The 23026-nt window shown below is 40.2% G+C and overlaps 1 protein-coding gene across 6 annotated transcripts in view; it reads right to left on the bottom strand.

Annotated features, from left to right (window-relative positions):
- Positions 1 to 11779: 11779 nt before the first annotated feature.
- Positions 11780 to 23026, bottom strand: part of Il12rb2 (interleukin 12 receptor subunit beta 2) — an 87635-nt gene continuing 76388 nt past the window's right edge. For all 6 annotated transcript variants that reach the window (XM_045148665.1, XM_004663180.2, XM_045148668.1 and 3 more), the window contains 2 exons: positions 16283 to 16382; positions 11780 to 12865 (listed from right to left, as the gene is read on the bottom strand). In XM_045148665.1, coding sequence (XP_045004600.1) covers positions 12311 to 12865; positions 16283 to 16382 — 655 coding nt within the window. In that variant the 3' untranslated portion in view covers positions 11780 to 12310. The remainder of the gene's footprint in view (positions 12866 to 16282; positions 16383 to 23026) is intronic.

Raw genomic sequence — 23026 nt, forward strand, 5'->3', positions numbered from 1 at the left:
TACTTGAACAAATTCAAAGCACATTGGCTTTCACCCTTGGCTCATTGCATGACTCCTCAGCTTCAAATTACACCTAGTTCAGTTTCCATTATATTTACTTTAAAAATGTGTGACTTACCCCATTTTAAAAGTTAGAAAACTGTACACCATTTTGATGTTAAGTTGTTTAAGCTGCTTACTATTAATAACCACATCCTGTCAAGTGAAATGAAATGGCTTGTGGATGTGAGTTTTCCCTCCCTCCAAATGAGGTGGGTGCAGTAAGTTGATTAGTTAATACCAGTAGTTACCTAATATTTAAACTAATGTAAAATAAGTATCTGGCCATTTGGTATTCATGTGTGAAAGATCATAAAATTAAGATGGTGCATTATAATTGAACAGTCCTTTAGCCTTCTTGTTTTAAAGAAACCAAAGGGCACTAGAAAGGTTGGAACAGCTATATCCTCCACAGAATACAAACCAAATATGTGAATTCTGCACATAGGATTTGATAGATGAATGTTCTGCAGAAAGTGATAAGGATCGTGTCCCTCTTCCATCATTAAGTTAGGTAATTCTTGGAATCCTTGAGTGGAAGTATCAACACCTATTAAAAGTACATGGGTAGAATGATAAGTTTCCTAGGATTTTTATTCTGCCAACTTTATTGATTAAAGAGGGAAGGAGTTTGAAGGCTCCTTTGTCAGTTGTCAATAATTTTCTACCTCTATGGTAATGTTTTTAAAATATTTGAGATCTGAAATCTTAACATTTGCTATGTAGATGATTGGTTTTCACATACTTTTAAAAGAAATACTGTACAACTGTCCATTTAGTTAGAATTATACATTTAGACTTAACTAATTTAGTCACCAATAACTCTTGACATCCTTAAAGGAGGTGTTTTTAATGATGGGTAAATTTGTGCTGGGTTCTTACAATGCCGAGCACTTCTGCACTGGTGCTATTGTCTGATGTTTTACATATAACAGTCCAGAGGCAAATACTAATTTAGTCCACACAGACTACTAAACCCCTTTTGAGACTGCAACATGCACACTCTTAAATTAGTGTGTTTGAACTTTGAAGTTTCTTAACTTATTTCTGAAAATGATGTTTTGATTTCCAGCAACATATTGTAGAAAACACCTGTTACAAAAAACAAGTCCTTTATTGTCAGCCACACAGTTTTTGCTATGTTGCAAGCTTTCGAGGTAGCCCAAACCTGAAAAGTTGGTCCATTAGGTGTCTCTGATGGGTGTCAATTTGCCTCTCAGTTCACTTTGTATCAAGAGCTAAAACTGTGAACTTTAACTTTTATTGGTGGATAATAACTGAAAATAAAGATTTATTTTCATGTTGACTTCTTAAAAGTCAAAAGCAATCAAACAGGTGCCCATTTATCATGTTTTCTGCTTTCCCTGTTTGTGGCATCTGTGTACCCCAAAGATAATGGTATTTAAAATTTTTAGTGGCTTAGATAATCAGATTTGGAAGGAATCTTAATGACAGCTATGGTTGGAAAAGTGACATAGTAAATGTCAATTTCAAGAGTTGATGTATTGACTAGCTTTTTTAAAAAGAACAAATTGAATTCTCCTGCATCCACCTCCACAGTTTATGCAGTTCTTGGGTATTGAACCTCAGGCTTTATGCTTGCAAGTACTCTACAACTGAACTTTATACCCAGCCCTTTTGATGCTTTTAATGTATTTATAAAAGTTATTTTTAGGTTGAGTATGGTGGCACATGCCTTTAGTTCCAGCATTCAGGAAGCAGAGGTAGGATCACTGTGAGTTCGAGGCCACCCTGGGACTACATAGTGAATTCCAGGTCAGCCTGGGCTAGACCAAGACCCTACCTCCAAAAAAAACATTTTTAAATGAAAATGGTATGGTTTATTGCTGAGTAGTGAGAACTGCAGTTACTGAAAGATTTCACACTGAAGTTTTGAATTCATTTGGGGCTTGTTTTCTGGGTATGAAGTTGAAGAGAGCATTCTGACTTCTTGATGCTAGAAGTAATTGCTAAAATAGAAAAAAAAAATGTTAGAGTTGCATGTGATGTCTGTTTGTTGATTTTTTGTTTCTTTTAATGTAGCCCAAACTGACCTGCAGTTCACTATGGAATTTCAGGGTGGCCTCAAACTCACCATGATCCTCCTTCCTCTGCCTTCTGAGTGCCAGTGTTAAAGGCATATGCCACTGTGCCCATGTGTCTGTTGAAAAGGGTCTATACATAGGTCTGGAGAGATGGTTCAGCAGTTAAGGTGTTTGCAAAGCCTGGTAAACTTGGTTCAATTCCCCATACCCACATAGAATCACATACATAAAGTGGTGCATGTATTTGGAGATTTTATTTGCAGTGGCTAGAGGCTCTGGTGTGCCTATTATCTCCTCTGCTTGCAGATAGATAAAATATTAGAACTTCTTAAAAAAGAGGTTATATATAGTGTCATGGCAGTCACATTACACTTGGTGAACCTTACAATTTATCAGCATCTGCAAAATGTGTTGTGAAGGTTTGTTGTTTGGCATGGCCAAGGATCAGATGTAGGGATTTGTATGCTAGACAAGTCTGTTAGTGAGCCATGTCCCCGACTGGGTTGTTGGGTTCTGTTGATGTTGGTTGGTTAGTTGATGTAGAGTTGCCCTGTAGCTTTTTATTTGGGCTATGTTTTGTGTTTGTGTTTTGTTGTCTTTATAGTATGCATGGTGGTGTATATGGTTGAGTTCAGTGTGGGGGCCAGAAGAGAATGTCAATTTGTCCTCTTTTGCCTTAGTTCCTTCAAATAGAGTTTTTCAGTTAGACCCATGACCAGTTGTGTCAGCCCTGGTGTGTGCTTGCATCATGCCCACCTTTTATTTTTTTCAAGGTAGGGTCTCACCAGGCTGAACTGGAATTAAATATGGAGTCTCAGGGTGGCCTCAAACTCACAGCAATCCTACCTCTGCCTCCCGAGTGCTGGGATTAAAGGCATGTGCCACCACGCCCGGCTTGCCCAACTTTTTAATATGGGCACAAGGGATCAAACTCAAGTCTTCAATACTGGCATAGCAAACACTTAACCACTGAATCATCTCCCCAGTCCCAGGCATGTTTCTGTTAACTTGGAGCTTAAAAAAGGAGTGATTGAAATGAGATCATTTTGGCTGAGGAATTAATTCAAAACAGGGAAGGCAAGATACATGAGAAACTTGGGTTTCAATTGCTTGGGATAAGTTGTTAAGTATATGACCTCAGATGAAAACACTTAACACTGAAAGTGTCATTTAAATGAAGTATTCTATCAAAGCCAGGTGCTAGCAAGCATCTTTTTTTTTTTTTCTTACTTTCCTGAGCTCTTCCAGTTTTAAAGTGTTACATATAAGAAGAAAAAATAACAGAGAATATAGGTAGTTGCCAAAGCTATGACACTTGTATTTTTACTAGGTCTCCCCTTAGACTGACATGTAATCTGCTTTAAAATAAAAATTGTTGGGCTGGAGAAACGGCTTAGCAGTTAAGCGCTTGCCTGTGAAATCCTAAGGACCCCAGTTTGAGGCTCGATTCCCCAGGACCCACATTAGCCAGATGCACAAAGGGGCGCATGCATCTGGAGTTCGTTTGCAGTGGCTGAAAGCCCTGGTGTGCCCATTGTCTCTCTGCCTATTTCTCTCTCAAATAATAAATAGAAAAAGATTGTAAGCACTACAGAAAACAGTGAAATAGCAAATTTAAAGTAGGCTCACTGGCATCTCTTAAAGTAATTAAAAGGGACAAAGTATTAGGTAGCATCTTCACTTGACTTGAGTCAAGGTTGATGGCCTTTTTTAAAATTTAGATCGAATGGGCACGCCAGGGCTTCTAGCCACTGTAAACGAACTCCAGAGCATGTGCCCACTGCCTTGTGCATCTGACTTATATGGGACCTGGAGAATCGAACTTGGGTCCATAGGCTTTGCAGGCAAGTGCTTAACCAGTAAGCCATCTCTCCAGCCCAGGTTGGTGATATTTTTGTATTTTATTTTTATTTATTTATTTTTTATGTTGTTCAAGGTAAAGTCTCACTCTAGCTCAGGCTGACCCGGATTTCACTGTGTAGTCTCAGGGTGCCCTTGAACTCAGGGTGATCTCCCTACCTCTGCCTCCCGAGTGCTGGGATTAAAAGTCTGCACCGTCACACCCACCTAAGGTTGATGGTTTTTTGATAATGCTTGTTTTGTAACTTAAGTTGTGTCTTGCAACATCAATAGATTAGCGCTGTTAAGTATTACAGATTATAAAAGCAATTAGTGTTGAGTCACATAATTGGCATCTCAGCATTTAGTGCTCAGTTTCCTCTTTCATGAATTTGTTTCCATGAATTAATCAGGAACAAGAGTTTTAATTGTAGAGGTTGAAATTCTTCGATACTGCATTTCTTGGGGTGCATTCTGGGTGTGGTGGCACATACCTGTCATCCTAGCACTTGGGGCTGAGGGAGGATGAGCTTGAATATGAGACTGGCCTGGGCTGATGCAAAGACACTTAGGCAGAAGGCAAGTACTAATGCGTTGAGTAAGTTAACTTCTAAATGGAAGGAAAAGAAATGACAGTACACGTATGAAATGCTTGAAGACAAGTCTACCTAGAAAGAGAAGGATCCTCAGTGAATTGGGAGAGGGGACAAAAAGGACAATCAGATGGGCATGTGATCAAATTTTATAGTATGTTCATATATTAAAGTTATCTTATTTTAAAAAGTGAGATTGAATGTTTTCCCACTTGGTTTGGGTGATGGGGTAAGTCCTAATGTGCCTGGATGTGCATAAGATACCGGCTTAATTATGGTCTTAAATAGTTGGAAATGTGTTACTGGCATGGAAAACCGACAGCGACAGGCTAGTTTCAGGGTTTTGATAACGAGAATGTAGGGGGAGGTAGCTTAGCTTTGGCTACTTGAATAGATTGATGCTGCATATCTTTTTTTTTTAAATTTTTTATTTATTTGAGAGCGACAGACACAGAAAGACAGATAGAGGCAGAGAGAGAGAATGGGCGCGCCAGGGCTTCCAGCCTCTGCAAACGAACTCCAGACGCGTGCGCCCCCTTGTGCATCCGGCTAACATGGGACCTGAGGAACCGAGCCTCGAACCGGGGTCCTTAGGCTTCACAGGCAGGCGCTTAACCGCTAAGCAATCTCTCCAGCCCGATGATGCTGCATATCTTTTTTTTTAATTTTTATTAACATTTTCCATGATTATAAAATATATCCCATGGTAATGCTGCATATCTTGACAGCTGATTCATTTCTAGGATTTTGGATTATAAATGTTTCTAATTTGAAGTTTTTTTTTTTCATTTGCCTAGAATAAAGAATTTAAGGTGGTCCAGATTACTTTGATATTTAACATTTGTAGAATTTCATCAAAGACTACATATGCCAGTGAGTAAGTAATGTGTTAGGACAATTTTTTTTGGAAGCTACATATATAAACTTTGCTTCACACCTGAGGTTTGGTATTCTGCAAGGAACTTGCTTCATTGGCAGGTAGCTACACTCATAGTACATGCTTAGAGCATTTTATCAAATTCAGGCGGTTGGGGCTCTTGGAAAGAATTCACCAAGTTAACTCAATAAAATGTGCCCCGCCCATAGGTGAACATGATTAGGCCTTCATGATCTTCTGTTTTGAGATAGATAATTGGGTGGGGTTTTTTAAGGATTAGATAGGTGTGTACTACCACTACTTTTTTATTTGCATGTATTCCTTGGAGATTAGAATTTCTAGTTTGAACTTGATTTCATGCCTCATCTTGTAATATACTTCTTACATGCTCAAGGGTTTACTTAGGTGCTAGTCCAAATTAGGAGCTGCTGGTAGGATATATGGGTGGTCAAGAGTAGGAGATCTTGGGGGCCAGGGTGGTCAAGAGTAGGAGATCTTGGGGGCCAGTTTATTGCCCTCTAACTACTGGGAGGATGGGTTGTTATCAATCTCTTGATAGAATATAGTCAAATCTGAAGATGTGGAAGAGAAACCTCAGCCAGTATTTTCTCAAATGTGAAAAAAGACAAATGTCCTTTTGCTTCCTTTGTGGTGAAGAAAGTTAGGGCTTCTGTTTCTAAAAGGAGTCCCATGTATTAGCTTGCTAAAATGGTGATTAAATCTGAATTTTAGCAAGTGAATTGCGGTTTTAATAAAAGCACCAGGTAATTTCCTCAGAGTTTGAAAATAGATTATAGTAATTTTAAATTAGTGAAAATCCTCTGAGATGTGTTTGCTTTTCTAATGAAAATCCAGGTCTTTGAGAAGTTTGTAAGACCCTCTTTAGTGTTGTCCCTTGGGCAAGTGATGCTAAGTAGGTTTAGAGGCAATTATAGAATGAAGGAAAAGACATTGTAAAATTACTTCTATAACTCATGCAAAGCCATAAAATCAAGACCACTATCTTAATTCCTTTTTGCTTAAATTATCCTTGTTTAGAAAAATACTAGTGGCTTTGTTGTGTGGAAGGAGAGTTACTTTTAATCAGAAGGTGAGGGCAAAATCTCATTTATTTTGTTTGTTTGTTTTTCGAGGTAGGGTCTTACTCTAGCCCAGGCTGACCTGGAATTCACTCTGTATTCTCAGTCCTCAAACTCACAGCAATTTTACCTCTGTCTCCTGAGTGTGCCACCACGCCTGGCAAATCCTATTATTTTGATGATTAAATGGCATCATGCTGGACAAGATGGCCCCCTAGCTTGAGGCAGGATTTACAAGTCAAGGGCTAGCCATGGCTACACAGTAAGCCCTTGTCACTCAGACCCAAACGCAGAATGCTTTATTCCGTTGAGGTTTTCTTCAAATGCTTTGGGAGTGATGTCCCATCATGCTTTCTATATGTTTTACTTTCTCATTGCTGTGACAAAATATGACAAAAACTTAAGGGTTTCTTTTGTCTTCAGTTTAAGAAGGCATAAAGTCCATCCCGGTGAGAGGGACAGCAGTAGCAGGAGTGAGAGGCAGTTGGTCACATTGCATCCACGGAAAACGTACATGCTGGTGCTGAGGTGACTGTTCAGCCCAGATCCTAGCACATGGGAAGGTGCTGTCTGCATTAGGGTGGATCTTGTCATCATATTCTATTCTAGAAACTACTGCAGAGATGTCCTCAAAGGTTTGTCTCCTAGGTAAGTCTAGATCCTGTCAAATTGACAATATGAAATGTCACACTAGGAGAGTTAGCGAATTTTAGGAGTGTCAAATTTGTCTTGGTTTTAATAATTTAGCTGGCTTTTAGGTTAATTTCTCAAATCAAGAATGGGCTTTAAGTATACAAACATGGAAACAAATTTTTGCTGCCCAGTAAAAACGTAGCATGATGTAAATTTTATTATTTTAGTTTTATTTTTTTGGTTTTCCAAGGTAGGGTCTTGCACTAGCTCAGGCTGACCTGGAATTCACCATGTAGTCTCAGTGACCTCGAGCCCATGGCAATCCTTCTACCTCTGCCTCCTGAGTGCTGAGATAAAAGGTATGAGCCACTATGGGCTTGATGTAAATTTGTAGAACTGATCCATGCATAGAATGAAATAATAGAGCTGAACAGGTGTACCACACGTCAGTTGTGTGGCTTGTTATTTAACTTTTCTCAGTTGCCTCATCTGTAATGATGCTAATGCTTAGCTTAACCAGTGGTGGCAAGAACTGAGTATCAGCCCTTGGAAGTTAAATCTATTAGATGTTTTATACCATGTTTTGTTGCTGTAACAATATCTGAGATATAAGGATATAAGGAAAAGTGACTGTTTTTGCTCATTGTTCTGAAGACTTAGGTTGGGCTTCTGAAAGGTCTTTGCTGATGGAGGATACAAGTCATGGTAATGTGGCCAGAGGGGTGCATATAAGAGACAACCTAATGATCTCACCCTAAGAGTTCATTAGCAGATTAGGAGATAACTGACACAACTCATTCCATTAACAGATTAATCCCTCTTGGCAGAACCTTCTTGACCTATTTGCCTTACACTGTTCCTACTTGGTCCTTCAAACCTGATCCTCAAGCAGGGCTTAGATCTTACTGGGTTTTACCTATAATCCATAATCCATACTAGAAGTGAAAATGGGCTTCTAATACAAATGATTTCAAAGACTTCTGTTATGACATCGCCATCCCTGGTGATGCCATCTATTTTTTCTGCTTTTGTTTTTTGAGGTAGGGTCTTGCCCGCTGACCTGGAATTCACTATGGAGTCTGAGGGTGGCCTTGAACTCACTGCAGTCCTCCTACCCCTGCCTCCCAAGTGCTGAGACTAAAGGTGCACCACCGCACCTGGCCACCTTTTATTTATTTATTTTGGTTTTTTGAGGTAGGGTCTCTAGCTCAGGCTGACCTGGAATTCACTATGTAGTCTCAGGTTGGCCTCGAACTCATGGCGATCCTCCTCCTTCTGTCTCCCGAGTGCTGGGATTAGAGGCGTGCGCCACCATGCCCGGCTTTAATTTTTTGGTTTTTTTGAAATAGGGTCTCACTGTAGCTCAGGATGACCTGGCCTCCCAAGTGCTGGGATAAAAGGTGTGCACCACCACGCCCAGCTTCTATTTTACTTTTTAAAAGAAAGCCATATAATATGCTACTTATTTATGAGGTAGGTACAATGGGTGTGCTAGGACTCTAGCCATTGCAAGTGAACTCTAGATGCATGTACCATTTTGTACATCTGGCTTTACATGGGTTCTGGGGAATCAAACCCAGATCTTTAGGTTTTGCAGGCAAGCACCTTAACCACTGAGCCTTCTCTCCAGCCCCATGTTAGTCTTTTTATCAGTTCTAAGAGCTGTCCTAATCTGAGGCATATTAGTATGTGAAACAAGGGCTGGGGCTGTAGGTCAGACCTGTAGCATGCACGAAGCGCTGGTTCTATTCCTTGAGTCAACGTATAATTAAAAAAAAAAAAAAAAAAACTTCTCAAGTGCATCACAGAAGTCAGTGGTACACTGAAGTTTAATTATCTGTTTTCTACTTAGAACCAAAAGTGATCGTGTTTTACAACTAGTAGAGATTGCTTTAAAATTCTACATTTTTTTTGTACAAGTATATTATTTCACAAGATCTGTTGAAGGGCCACCATTTTTGTCAGTACTATTGAGGAATCTTGCATCCAGATTAGGATATTTGTGCTTTCTTAGGCTGTATTTATAGGGAATTAATTGCTTATTCAGATTTTATGGACAATTGCCCAGCTTCTCACTGTCCCAGGAAGAAGCCAACTAACACTGGTTTCCCTGATTAATACGTGGTAATACTGGCTACATTTTTTTTCTGTTACCTTTGCTAATGTGGTAATACTATTTTATGGTATTTAGTTAGCATTTCTTTATAGATGACTTTATACTTATCAGGCATTAATATGTATACTTTGGAAGTTATTTAGTCTACTTTTGAAATGTTAGCTTTTTCATATTGATGTATAAGACATTGTTCAGGAAGTTCTGGGGGGGACATGTATCACAACTGCCTGTGTGGGTTTTGGGAGATTCTAATGTGTTGGGAATTCTGTTAGAAACTACTGGTGTGGCTGTGATATAAGATCCTTGTTTGGGTGGGTCAGCCAGCCCAATGAATGGGTCCCCCCTCCCCCCGCCACATTCAATCCAGCAACTTTGCTTGACAGACAAGTTATAGCTTCATCCTCTGGCCTGAATTGCTTGCTCATCAGTTTTAGGAGTGGAAAAAGTGACCTTTCTGATGTCTTACCCGAGACAGTACTTTCCTTATGAGGGTTAAGCTTCTTTATTCATGAGGTTTCACCTTTAATGAGTAAAGCTTTTCCTAGGAAGCTTAATGCATCCTGTAGGCTAGGAGAGGGGAAATAAGTCTTTGGAGGGCTTGAACTTTGATATTGGGGTAGGAGACAGCCACATCAGGTGACTCAATAGGACAGACCCCCGTTAGGAAAAGAAAGAATGGAATTAGTGTACCTAGCTTGACATTTCTTTATCTGGCTCTAGGAGATAGTTGAGTTGTAGCTTTAGGCTTCTGATGGAAGCTGAAACTTCGGGAGAGAGGGAAAAAAGTAAAGGGGAAAGACTGCTTAACAATTTGACTTTCTTGCCTGTAAGGTAATCAAGACTGAAAAGGTGGTTTTTTCAGATTTCCCTAGTGAGAACGTTTACACAAGGTTTGATGATGGTGTCTGGGTGGAATGTTTGCCTGGCATGGACAATGCTCTGGGTTCCATCCCTGCCACCTCAAGGGGGAAAAAAAAAATCTATGGGGATTCCCATGAATTAACTCCAGCACTCTAAATGTAGTAGTCAAGTCTCAGAGGATTATGAAAGTTGATGTACTTCAACAAAGCAAAGATATATCTATGTTGATTTTAGGATGGGATTGTGAGATTTACAAGTTTCTAATTTTTCTGAAGAATGAAGGCCTTGCAACCTCATTTTGGAGGTTTTTTTTTTTTTTTTTTTTTCTTTTAAGTTAGGGTCTTGCTCTAGCCCAGGCTGACCTGGATGGAATTCACTATGTAGTCTCAGGGTGGCCTTGAACTCGTGACAGTTGTTCCACCTCTGCCTCCCAAGTGCTGGGATTAAAGGCATGCCCCACCACACTCAGCTTTTTTTTTTTTTTTAATTTATTTGCAAGCAGAGAGAAGAAGGGAGAGAATTGGCATGCCAGGGCCTCTTGCCTTTGCAAACGAACTCTAGATGCATGTGCTACTCTGTGTGTCTGGCTTTATGTGGGTACTGGGCAATGGAATGCAGGCCGTCAGGGTTTGCTAGAAAGCACCTTGGAACTGCGGAGCCATCTCCCCAGCCCCTTATTTGAAGTTTTAAATGGAGGGTAAGAAGTAAGGCAGATTGCAAAACAAGTTACCATTCCTCTGACATTCATGAAAAGAACATTTGGCACAGTGAGTTTCCAAAGATGTGCTTAAATATGCCTTAAAATGGTGGTGGTGGTGGTGGGAATTTTGCATTTATGACAGGTATTGTCAGAGAAGTAAGCAAGAGGAGGGAGTTGGTAATGGAGAGGAGGAAGGTAGCAATGGCCCAGAAAAAGGAAGCAAGCACAGTTCAGCCGGCTTCTGCAATGAAGTAGGATTAAAGTAGCAGGCAACTGTTTACTTTTTATAAGCTGAAACTGATGTTAGGATGCAGAAACCATGGTGTGGGAGCTGAGGGGTGTAAGAAAATAGAGATGGAAAGGAAAGAGCTTATGCTTTTCAAAGAAGCCCTTCAAGAACCATATACATTAAGTCTGGAACAGTGGGGGCAAACATGCTTCTATTTCTGGGCTATGTGGATATGTTTTTAGTTTGGTAGGTTAAGAGAAAGAAGAAGTACAAAAAACAGATACACTTGTTAAGTCTAAGTCCTTAGTATAGTGGAGAGGGAAGGGGATAGGCCCAGGCTTGGCATTTAAGAAAACCTGTTCTTTTGGAAAGAGTATTAGCAGTTTAGACTGTGGCTCTATCCCACTAGACAGAGCCAGCGGTGGGCCAGGAGAGGGTGACAAGCCAGAGGGAATAACTATAAAGGAGCAAAATGTAGCAAGTTCATGCTGTGAAAAAGAATTGTCTTCCAGGCTCATACTGAGCTGTCTGAGGGCCAGCTCATAGTCCTCTGTCTGAAAACGGCCTTCAGAGAAGGGGACAACTTGTACTCTTGGAGGCTGAAGTTTTACATTTGGAGCTAGCTCTGATGTTGAAGACAGGACCTGCTGTAGCAGAAACTAAAAAAACAAGGGGCCAGAGCCCCTTTGCAGAGATTTAGAAAGGCAATCTATCTGACTTGGCCAGAGACTTAGGGTAGGTTTAATAGCTCTCCACATCAACCTGCTCTTAAGTCACAAAAGACTCCTTTTAATTCTCACTAATGCATATGGTCCATCTAGGCTTATGCTTTTTGATGCAGAAGCTATTAGTCATGTGTGGTTGTTTAATTACACTAAAAATCCAGTTCATCAGTCATGCTAGATATATCCTAAGAGGTAACAGTGTGGCAAATGCCTCCTGTATTGGACAGTGCATTGCTGTTATCACGGTTCTGTTGGATAGTGGAAGCTTTATCAGTAGTTGTTACATGAATTATCTCCTAAGCTCTTTGGCTTCCACTCTCCTCCTTGTTTCCCTTCCTGGTTATTGTGGCGAAGCAGGTTGCCAGGAGCCCAGATTTGAGTCTGTAGATCCACATGGTGGAGGATGTCATCTTAAGGCCTTGGGAAAGGCTCACTTAATTTCTGAGAGTAAGAGCTGGCTGGCCTGCCCTCTAGCTACAGCCAGATCTGATTGCACTGAAGTAGAGGCTGAGTAGATGGGGCATGCTGTCCTTATAATTCTCACAAATGGGGTACACATTGAATTTTCTAGGCATCAAGGTTCACCACTCATCATGAGGGAATTGCACCCCATCTTTAACTGATCCAGAGTCAGCCTCTCGTCACGGGAGGTGAGTGGGCAAAGGAAGCCTGGTGAAAAAACAGAAAGAGAGATGTGCTGAGGCTGTGGATCTTCTGAAGGGTTTGTGGAAAGAGACTCCGGGAGAGGGAGGTCATCGATGTTGGAGGGTAAATAGCCCTCACGGTTAGGAAGGTAGTCCACTGTGATGACGGCCATGGGGCTGGTTGGGTTTCTGGCCTTTGTGCCTGGGCCCCGGCTCCCTAGCACCTTGTACATGTCCACTAGCTGACTTGTCTCTGCTGTGAGAGTGCTTGGAGATTGAGGGCTCGAGGCACTGTGCCTTGTGTCTTCTTCTTTGAAAGTACAGTGACTTTGAGTTCCATGTTCCCTCCCTAGCCAGCTGGGGCAGCGAGCATGTCTGAAAACTGGGGTCACTTTATAAAGGACCTCACTGATGATCAGGGGTTCAGGTTCTTCAGGACTGGTCCAGGTCATCAGGAACCTCTCCACAGATAGCTGTGTCTTCTCCTGGGAGAAAGGAAGAGAAAGCTCAAGTCACCCTGTAGGTCACCTTGATAACCTTTTTCCCTGGGTTCCCAAAGCCTCACAACTTGCACTGCCTTGGCCTCAGGTGAGAAATGTTATATCCTTAAAATTTGGAGGTCAGACAAGCAGGTAGGGAGGTAGAGAGGCCAGAGCCAGGGATGCCGCCACTGGCCAGTCTTTGTATATGTGGATCAAGCTGTACATTTACTGTTCTCTGGGTGGAGGCAGGGCTGGTGTGGAAAGGCAAGACAGGTGAATGAGGACATGAGTCTGGAAAGATAGAGGGTGTTTTCCAGGTGTGAAGTGGCAGGCAAGGGAACTGGTATATTCTTGAAACTTTTTCTTTAGAATTACTAAGTGGTTTTAGGTAAGGTAATGTTGTCAGATCTACATTTAAAAAAGACCACTTGCACACCATTTCTGGAAGATATTTTCATCTTTTTCCCCCTCTAGCTAATTTTGTTTGTGATAGACAAAATTGGCTTATGGTTTTCATAATTCATTACTTTCTTACTTCCCTTTGTTTCCAGTTCTTCCATGTCTTAGGTGTTGTTTTTTTTTTCTCTCTCTACTTTCTGAGTTTACTCTAAGTTCCTGAGTCCAGATCCTCCACACTTCGTTCACATTTCTAACAGGCTTTGATCAGGTTGTTCTCCTACCAACATAGATTGCATGGCCTTTCTGAAATAGAACCCCATGCCTTTTACCTTGGGGCTTACTTATAAAGAATCCAGCCCTTATCCTGGCCATCTTTCCTATTTCTGCTTCCAAATAGTTTCCCTTTAGTGCCACTAACATGTCACCCTACTTGGCCCTAACCCCTTTCATGAGACTCTCATTGACTACTCTTTCCTCTAGCCTCCTAGCAGCAGAGACACCATCCACAAGGTTCTTGGCACATGAAGCTATTTTTCACATGTCTGCAATCTATATCTGCTCACTTAGACTATGTCTTAAAACTCAGACCATGTCTTAAGGGAGGGAAAGATGACCAAAAAAACAAAACAAAACAAAGAAAACCAACAAAACAACAGTTTTGGGACAGGGCAAATACTGAAAACTAGTCCCAACTTGCCAATGTTTGGCTGTGAAAACCTGATCAACCTCTGCAGCTTATTAAGTGCTGAATTGTGTGAGAGGGATTTGGTTCCATATGGCCATACATACTTTGGGACTGGCAAATGTCATGAAACTGAGTGATGGCACTTTCAGACCTCCATAGAGGGTGTTCTCAAGCTGCTTTTGCCTGGTCATTACCCAATCTGCCTGGTATGTAGGTCTGGTTTAGAACATGCAAAGCACTGTTGCCAGAGAGGTGGGAGGTTTCTAGGCTGAAGAAGTTGGATCTTTTGTCAGGTGAGCTTTTTCTCAGCCCCCCGTGGAAGACTCAGTAAGTAGTACTGATAAATACGACACTCCCAGAGTGGGGCCCCTGGGGAAAGCCCCTCCAGCCCCATTGCCTTAGCTTCTGGACACTAGTTTTAAGTTTTCCAAGTTGAGTAACATCCCACTGATCTCCTTTATGACTGGGCCTGTTTTTTTCAGCCACATCTTCAAAAAGCACATTTTGCTAGAGAAGGGCAGTCTTGTATTTCTATTTTCTGCCTGCCTCAACCAAGCCCCAGGAGTGAAGTTTGGTTCTTTATGAACAGCCACTGACTTCAGGAATCAAGCCATATTGGTTATGAGGCTGCCTCAAGGCCTTCATTGAGAGGCCATCTTTAAACAACTTAATTTAAATTTTTTTTCTCATTCACTGGTTACTTTTACAAAATAAGTATATATTCATAGTTCCCTAGCCTTTTTTAAAGTTCAAAAAGAAAATGTAATAAAAAAATTGAGTAGTTTTCATATTACCAGTCTTCAGAAGCAGCCACCATAATGAGCTTCTCACAGATATATTGTATGTAGGTTTCTATGAAAATCCTGTTCACAGATATATGGGTGTGTATAAAAGTTACCCCATCATACAAAAAAAACCTACTTTAGACAATTATGAAAGTATAGTGTCTTCTCATCCTGCTTGAATGTAGAATCAGGACCCATCATGTGTAGCTGACTTTGGACAAGTTACTTGTCCTGTGTACCTTAGTTTCCTCATCTGAAAATGAGGATAATAACAGCACATCCCCTTACAGTTGCCAATGGACTGAATATCAGCATATGAAGTGTTTTCAAAGGGCTTGCCAAATAGGAATCACTATATATGTTCTATATAAATACATGAGCATCTGACACATATACTATAATTATATATTAGATTAATGAACAATATATAACATGTTGCTTTTATGCTTACATCATATCACTGTTCATGCTATTGTAACTTAATGAGAACAAAATCCCTTAACAGAGAGGAGTCTTAAAGTATGGGCCTTCTTGCAAAAAAAAGAAAAATGAGAAGAAGCAAGTGTAGTGGATTATACTTGTAATCCCAGCAGTTGGCTGGCTGAGACAGGGTTGTTGTGAGTTTGAGATCAGCCTAAGGCTATCTCAAAAAGAAAACAATGAAACCAAAACAAACAAAGTGAAAAGCAAGTGTTCCACATGTTGCTTTATTTAGTCTTCACAACAGTATGTATACAAAGGACGGAACTGGAGCTCAGAAAGTTGGCCAAGTTGCCTGAGTCACACACAGGGTAAGGAGCAAAGGCTGGGTTGTCCTTCAGCCCTGTTTCAGTATCACTGAACTGCTCTGATTTAAGTTCCTAAAGCTAAGGTAGCTTTCCTGAACAGACACTGGCCTGAGCTCCCTGAGACTTAAAGAATCTTGGAGAAGGGCTTCCAGGGGAGCCTGGGGCACTAGGAAGAAGAAGGTTGTTATGCAGCTTCCCTCTCCTGCCCTTCTTAAATGCAGTCTTGCTCTGTCACTCAGGTGCCGTAAGCACTCAGGCTGTACTCCAATGATGCCCCCCCCCCCCCCCCGCTGCCCCTTCCCCTTTACTCTCAGCTCTCTCTCTCACTTGTCAGCCTGGCAAACCTCCCCTTTAAAGTTACTGGTATCTTGCCTAAGCTGAACTAGAGTTTCTTTTATTTGTCTGGTCTATGCTTCAGCAGGATGAGGAAAATCAAAAGCTTTAATTATCTTGAATTTGGATGAGTCAGTGTTCAGGATAGTGCTTACCAAATGGCAAAATACTTTTTTTTCCTTTTGAAATAAGTTGAAGTGAAGAGGGGTATATGTAGGGTTTCTGTATGATATTTTTAGTCTTTTGGTCATAAGCTTCAGTTCCTGTGCATAGGTTGCTCTTGAGTCTGGGAAGAAAACTAAGAACCATGACTCACTGCTACCTCATCCATAGGATCTGAGCCCCAGGTCCTTGTGATTGCAATGGGAACCTTATTAAAATCATCACTAGCATCCCACTAACCAACAGCCCCTGAGGTTTTGTACTTTACCTCCACAAGGGAATACTTCTTGGCCCAAGTGCTATTTGCTGGGTCTGGAATTTCTCTACTACACCACTGAGATCTGAGAGCAGAAAGGACAGCAAATACCCTAGAGAAAAGAAAACAGTTGCACTTGGGTTAAATATGTACAGTCATGGAAGCATAGGTTCTTAAAGCAAAGATTTTAATTTTTTGCTTTTTCAAGTAGTGTCTTGCTGTAGCCCAGGTTGACCTGGAATTCACTGTATAATCTCAGGGTGGCCTTGAACTCATGGCTGTCCTTCTAGAACCTCTGCCTCCCGTGTGCTGGGATTAAAGGCATGCACCACCATGCCCGGCTCTAGCAAAGATTTTAAGGTTTTCATTAGTGACCTCCAAAATTAATGCTTGTTTAAATTTTGACTATATGCTTGGTCTTAAACACTCAGAGAGAAGTGTATAACCAAAGATAAAGATATTTCCCCAAATATATGAATGGTCTATTAAATAATACTACAAGAGCTTTCTAAGAGGGGAAACAAACAAGGTCTTAAGATATGTTGTCCCCATCTCTAATAATTCTAATTCTATAACAAGGAAAAACAATCATAGATGTCAAAAGGCTTATTTTCAACTGTAGACTATATGTACAGATGACTCTCACCAAAGGTCTCTTTATTCAAAAGACTTCCTCATACTGGGAACAATAGTGAATCCCTTCTAACTTGCCAGTACATCCTTAAATAAGTCCTGAGATCAAGAATATATTTGTACAGCCTTTACTGGTACTCAGTGGTTCTATGGCACCAACCTTTGGCCCTGGCTACCCCCAGGACAAATTTAAAAAGGTACACTCTGGAAGGTTATTATACAAAATGTAGTATATTCAACATTATCAAAGTTAAATGTTATGTATATGTTCCTAATAACTCTGCTAATATCTCGTCTGTTTTACGAGTCATACAGAAACAGATTTAGACTATGTCAGACACAATTGTACCATTCAATGTACAGTTTTAGAAGAAAATCTCAGCCAGCTCATGCTCAGATGGTCCTGAAACAATCCAACTCCAACTATTTGGGTTCCCTCACATGTTCCCCAAGGCCTAGAAGTCCACAAGAAGGATAACCCTGAAGGTGACCAGATCGCTGTGTGCTCACTTCTCATTAACTCCTTTTATTCTTTCTCCCCAACATTCTCTTTCAAGACTATCTTCCTGTACTCCATCAATACACTTTTGGGGTCCTTTAGAGTAGTTCCCCGCTCTGGGAAAGACTCTCTAATTGCCACAACTTTGGGTCCCATTCAGCAGGAAGTAGTTCACGATCTGACGTTATTGCTCCTGGTCCTCTAACAGCAGTTACGGTGTCTTCTCATGGGAGGGGAGTACAGTTAGGGTGGACCCCTGAAGGTAAAAAGCTTAGGAAAGTTTGCACTTGCTAGAAATCACAGATGATCTTTTTATTTCTTTGCCTAGTCCCCTAGAGACCTGTTTTTCCACAAACAATCAGGACCCTTCCTGGGAAGGAGGTTTTTCATAGAATTTAAACACTGTGGTTGGTCAAGTTCAGCCCCCAGAACTTGTGCCAGGGCTAACCTCCTCCTGAGATAGTCCCTAGCACTAACCAACCAGCTGTCCCTCTGGTTCATGAGTCAGAAGACAGCCCACCTCCACAGAAAGATTATAACTATCTTTGCAAGGAGAGGGCAGGCTCTCTGATCGCTTGGGGATGTCCACTTGTGGGTGGCTTTTCCCCTGGCTGGGCCCCTAGCTCTTAGACTCCACATGAACTCCTCTATCACCTCCAGCTACCCACACGGCAAGAGCTTCTTGAACTTTCTTTTTTCTGTCCATGCTTTTTTCTAGACCCTACACATGGAATCTCTAGCTATGTGGGTGCCTTTCCTTGGCTCTGTACTTCCCTCAATAAATACTTGGCTCTCAGTCAGGCCAAATGAGCCAATGGGTGCAATAGTGGCATGTCTGTCATGGTGGAAACCAACGGCCCTCTAATTGGACTGGAGGCCCGCTCCATGGGAGGAAATACCTCCCTGATACTGAAAACCTAAAATGGGTAGGCATGAGCCCTAGGGGTGTAACATCTGCTGCTGTCTGGCTAAATGTTTATACTATGCTTATCAAACTGCCCAGTTAGCACTTCTCTTAATGTTCATACCCTTATATTAATGCTACTCTCACTTTTGGTAGAGAATCTTCTCTTTCCAGATGGCAGTGACCTTGGGATGACTCAGAAGGCATCATGGTGATGGAAAGTAAGTGACAGGAGTGCTCAGTACTGCAATATCTCTATCACATCTTTCAAGGCTCAGGGTCTTTTGCAGAAGAGGTGGTGGAAAGAACGTAAGAGCCAAATGAAGGGTAGGACTCCTTACAATGTGCTCCCCCCAGACACAAAATGGCCTGGATACCCATGACTTCACAGTGCCTGACACTACCTACACAAGACCATCATAAGAGGAGGAAAAGATCATGACATCAAAATAAAAGAGAGACTGATTTAGATGGGGAGGGGATATGATGGAGAATGGAGTTTCAAAGGGGAAAGTGGGGGGAGGGAGGACATTACCACAGGATACTTTTTATAATCATGGAAATTAATAAAAAATTTTTTTGGAAAAAATAAATACTTGTCTTTAATAAGTTTTGATGGAAAAAGGTAAGTTTATATAATTTGTTTAACCATTTGATGTAGACATATGGTATGTGGTTTTTCTCCAAAGATGTTTGAACAGAAGTGTCCGGTCTTATCTGAGAACACTCAGATAAGAACAGTGGCCAAGTAATTGTCAGTCAGTGAGATGGAAGAAAACTATATTCTTTAGTGGCTGTGTGAGCAGAGGTAGCTGCCAACATAGGCACTCTCTCTCTCTCTAATAGAGGTAACAAAAACTACTTTTATTTATTTTTTGAGACATTATCTAATGTAGCTCTGGCTGCCCACAAGCTCTGTGTGACTGAAGATAACCTTGAAGTCTTTTATTTTAATTTTTATTAGCATTTTCCAAGATTATAAAAAAAATCACATGGTAATTCCCTCCTTCCCTCTCCCTACTTTCCCCTTTGAAATTCCATTCTCCATCCTCCCCATCACAATCATTGTACTTACATATACACAATATCAACCTATTAAGTACTCTCCTCCCTTCCTTTCTCTTCCCTTTATGTCTCCTTTTTAACTTACTGGCCTCTGCTACTAAGTATTTTCATTCTCACACAGAAGCCCAATCATCTGTAGCTAGTATCCACATATGAGAGAGAACATGTGGCGCTTGGTTTTCTGGGCCTGGGTAACCTCACTTAGTATAATCCTTTCCAGGTCCATCCATTTTTCTGCAAATTCCATAACTTCTTTTTTCTTTACTGCTGAGTAGAACTCCATTGTATAAATGTGCCACATCTTCATTATCCACTCATCAGTTGAGGGACATTTAGGCTGGTTCCATTTCCCAGCTATTATAAATTGAGCAGCAATAAACATGGTTGAGCACGTACTTCTAAGGAAATGAGATGAGTCCTTAGGATATATGCCTAGGAGTGCTATAGCTGGGTCATATGGTAGATCAATCTTTAGCTGCTTTAGGAACCTCCACACTGTTTTCACAATGGCTGGACCAGATTGCATTCCCAACAGCAATGTAGAAGGGATCCTCTTTTTCCACATCCCTGCCAGCATTTATGATCATTTGTTTTCATGATGGTGGCCAATCTGACAGGAGTGAGATGGAATCTCAATGTAGTTTTAATCTGCATTTCCCTGATGGCTAGTGACGTAGAACACTTTTTTAGATGCTTATATGCCATTCATATTTCTTCCTTTGAGAATGCTCTATTTAGCTCCGTGACCCATTTTTTGATCGGCTTGTTTGATTCCTTATTATTTAACTTTTTGAGTTCTTTGAATATCCTAGATTATAATCCTCTATCTGATATATACCTGGCAAAGATTTTTTCCCATTCTGCAGGTTGCCTCTTTGCTTTTTTCACTGTGTCCTTTGCAGAGCAAAATCTGCAATTTCATGAGATCCCAGTGACTAATTTGTGGTTTTACTGCCTGAGCAATTGGGGTTGTATTCAGAAAGTCTTTGCCAAGACCAACATGTTGAAGGGTTTCCCCTACTTTTTCCTGTAGCAGTTTCAGAGTTTCAGGTCTGATGTTAAGGTCTTTAATCCATTTGGACTTAATTCATGTGCATGGAGAGAGAAAAGAATCTATTTTCATCCTTCTGCAGATATAAATCCAGTTTTCCCAACACCATTTGCTGAAGAGGCTGTCTTTTCTCCAATTAGTATTTTTGGCATTTTTATCGAATATCATGTGGCTATAGTTACGTGGGCTTACATCTGGGTTCTCTATTCTGTTCCAGTGTTCTACATGTCTGTTTTTGTGCCAGTACCACGCTATTTTTGTTACTATGGCTCTATAGTATAGGTTAAAATCAGGTATGGTGATACCACCAGCCTTATTTTTGTTGCTCAGTATTATTTTAGATATTCGAGGTTTTTTGTGATTCCAAATGAATTTTTGGATTGTTTTTTCTATTTCCATGAAGAATGCTTTTGGAATTTTGATAGGGATTGCATTGAATGTGTAGATTGCTTTAGGTAAGATTGCCATTTTCACAATATTGATTCTTCCAATCCAGGAACAGGGGATGTTTCTCCACTTTCTAGTGTTGTCTGCAATTTCTCGCTTGAGTGTTTTAAAGTTCTCATTGTAGAGATTCTTTATTTCCTTGGTTAAGTTTATTCCAAGGAACTTTATTATTATTATTTTTTTTTGATGCAATTGTGAATGGGAATGATTCTCTGATTTCATCTTCTGTGTGTTTGTTGTTAGCATATATGAAGGCTACTGATTTCTGTGTACTTATTTTGTATCCTGCTACATGGCTGTAGGTTTTGATCAGCTCTAACAGTTTGCTAGTAGAGTTTTTAGGGTCCTTTATGTATAGAATCATGTCATCTGCAAATAATGATAACTTGATTTCTTCCTTTCCAATTTGTATCCCTTTTATGTGTGTCTCTTGCCTTATTGCTATGGCCAAGACTTCCAGAACTATATTAAATAAAAGTGGGGACAGTAGACACCCTTGTCTTGTTCCTGATTTTAGTGGAAAAGTTTCCAGTTTTCCCCCAGTTAGTAATATGTTGGCTGTAGGTTTGTCATGAATAACTTTTATTATATTGAGATACATTCCTTCTATTCCCAGTCTCTGTAGGACTTTTATCATGAAGGGATATTGGATTTTGTCAAATGCTTTCTCTGCGTCTAATGAGATGATCATGTGATTTTTGTCCTTCAACCCATTTATATAATGTATTACATTTATAGATTTGCATATTGAACCATCCCTGCATCTTTGGGATAAAGCCTACTTGGTCACGGTGAATGATCTTTTTGATATACTCTTGTATTCTGTTTGCCAATATTTTGTTAAGAAATTTTGCATCTATGTTCATGAGGGAGATTGGTCTGTAATTTTCTTTTTTTGTTCTATCTTTGCCTGGTTTTGGTATCAGGGTGATGCTGGCCTCATAGAAGGAGTTTGGTAGAATTCCTTCTTTTTCTATTTCCTGGAAAAGCTTAAGAAACAATGGTGTTAGCTCTTACTTAAAGGTCTGATAAAATTCAGCAGTGAATCCATCTAGGCCTGGGCTTTTTTTAGTTGGGAGATTATTGATAACTGTTCAGATCTCCATGTTTGTTATAGGTCGATTTAAGTGTTTAATCTCATTTTGATTTAATTTAGGTAGGTCATATAAATCAAGGAAATCATCCATTTCTTTCAGATTTTCATACTTTGTGGAGTATATGCTTTTATAGTATGTCCCTACGATTTTTTGAATTTCTCTGGAATGTGTTGTGATGTTACCTTTTTCATCTCTGATTTTATTAATTTGTGTCTCTTCTCTCTTTCTTTTGGTCAGATTTGCTAAAGGTTTATCAATCTTGTTTATCCTTTCAAAGAACCAACTCTTTTTTTCATTAATTCTTTGGATTTTTTTTTTTCTATTTCATTAATTTCTGCCCTAATCTTTGTTATTTCTTCCCGTCTGCTGATTTTTGGTTTGCCTTGTTCTTCTTTTTCCAAGGCTTTAAGGTGAAGCATTAGGTCGTTTACTTGCGACATTTCTAATTTCTTAATATAGGCACTTAAGGCTATAAATTTACCTCTTTAGAACTGCCTTCATTGTGTCCTAGAGATTTTAATATGTTGTGTTCTCATTATTGTTTGACGCTATAATTTTTTTGATTTCTTTTTTAATTTCTTCATTGACCCATTCATCATTTAGTAGTGTATTGTTTAATTTCAATGATTTTGTGTATGCTCTATAGCCTTTCTTGCTACTGATTTGTAGTTTAATTCCATTGTGGTCAGATAAAATGGAAGGAATTATTTCAATTTTCCTGAATTTGTTAAGATTTGCTTTGTGTCCTAATATATGGTCTATTTTAGAGTTTTCCATGTGCTGTGGAAAAGAATGTATATTCTGCAGCCTTTGGAAGAAATGTCCTGTATATATCTGTTAGGTCCATTCCTTCTATGACCTCATTTAGTCCAGATGCCTCTCTGTTTATTTTTTCCCGGGATGACCTGTCAATTGATGAGAGTATGGTGTTAAAATCACCTACCACCACTGTGTTTGGTGTTATCTGTGACCTTAGTTCTAATTGTGTTTGTTTGATAAATTTGGGAGCCCCCATGTTAGGTGCATATATGTTTAGGATTGTAATGTCCTCCTGTTGGAG

Source organism: Jaculus jaculus, chromosome 5 (genome assembly GCF_020740685.1).
Source record: "Jaculus jaculus isolate mJacJac1 chromosome 5, mJacJac1.mat.Y.cur, whole genome shotgun sequence".
NCBI lineage: Eukaryota > Metazoa > Chordata > Mammalia > Rodentia > Dipodidae > Jaculus > Jaculus jaculus.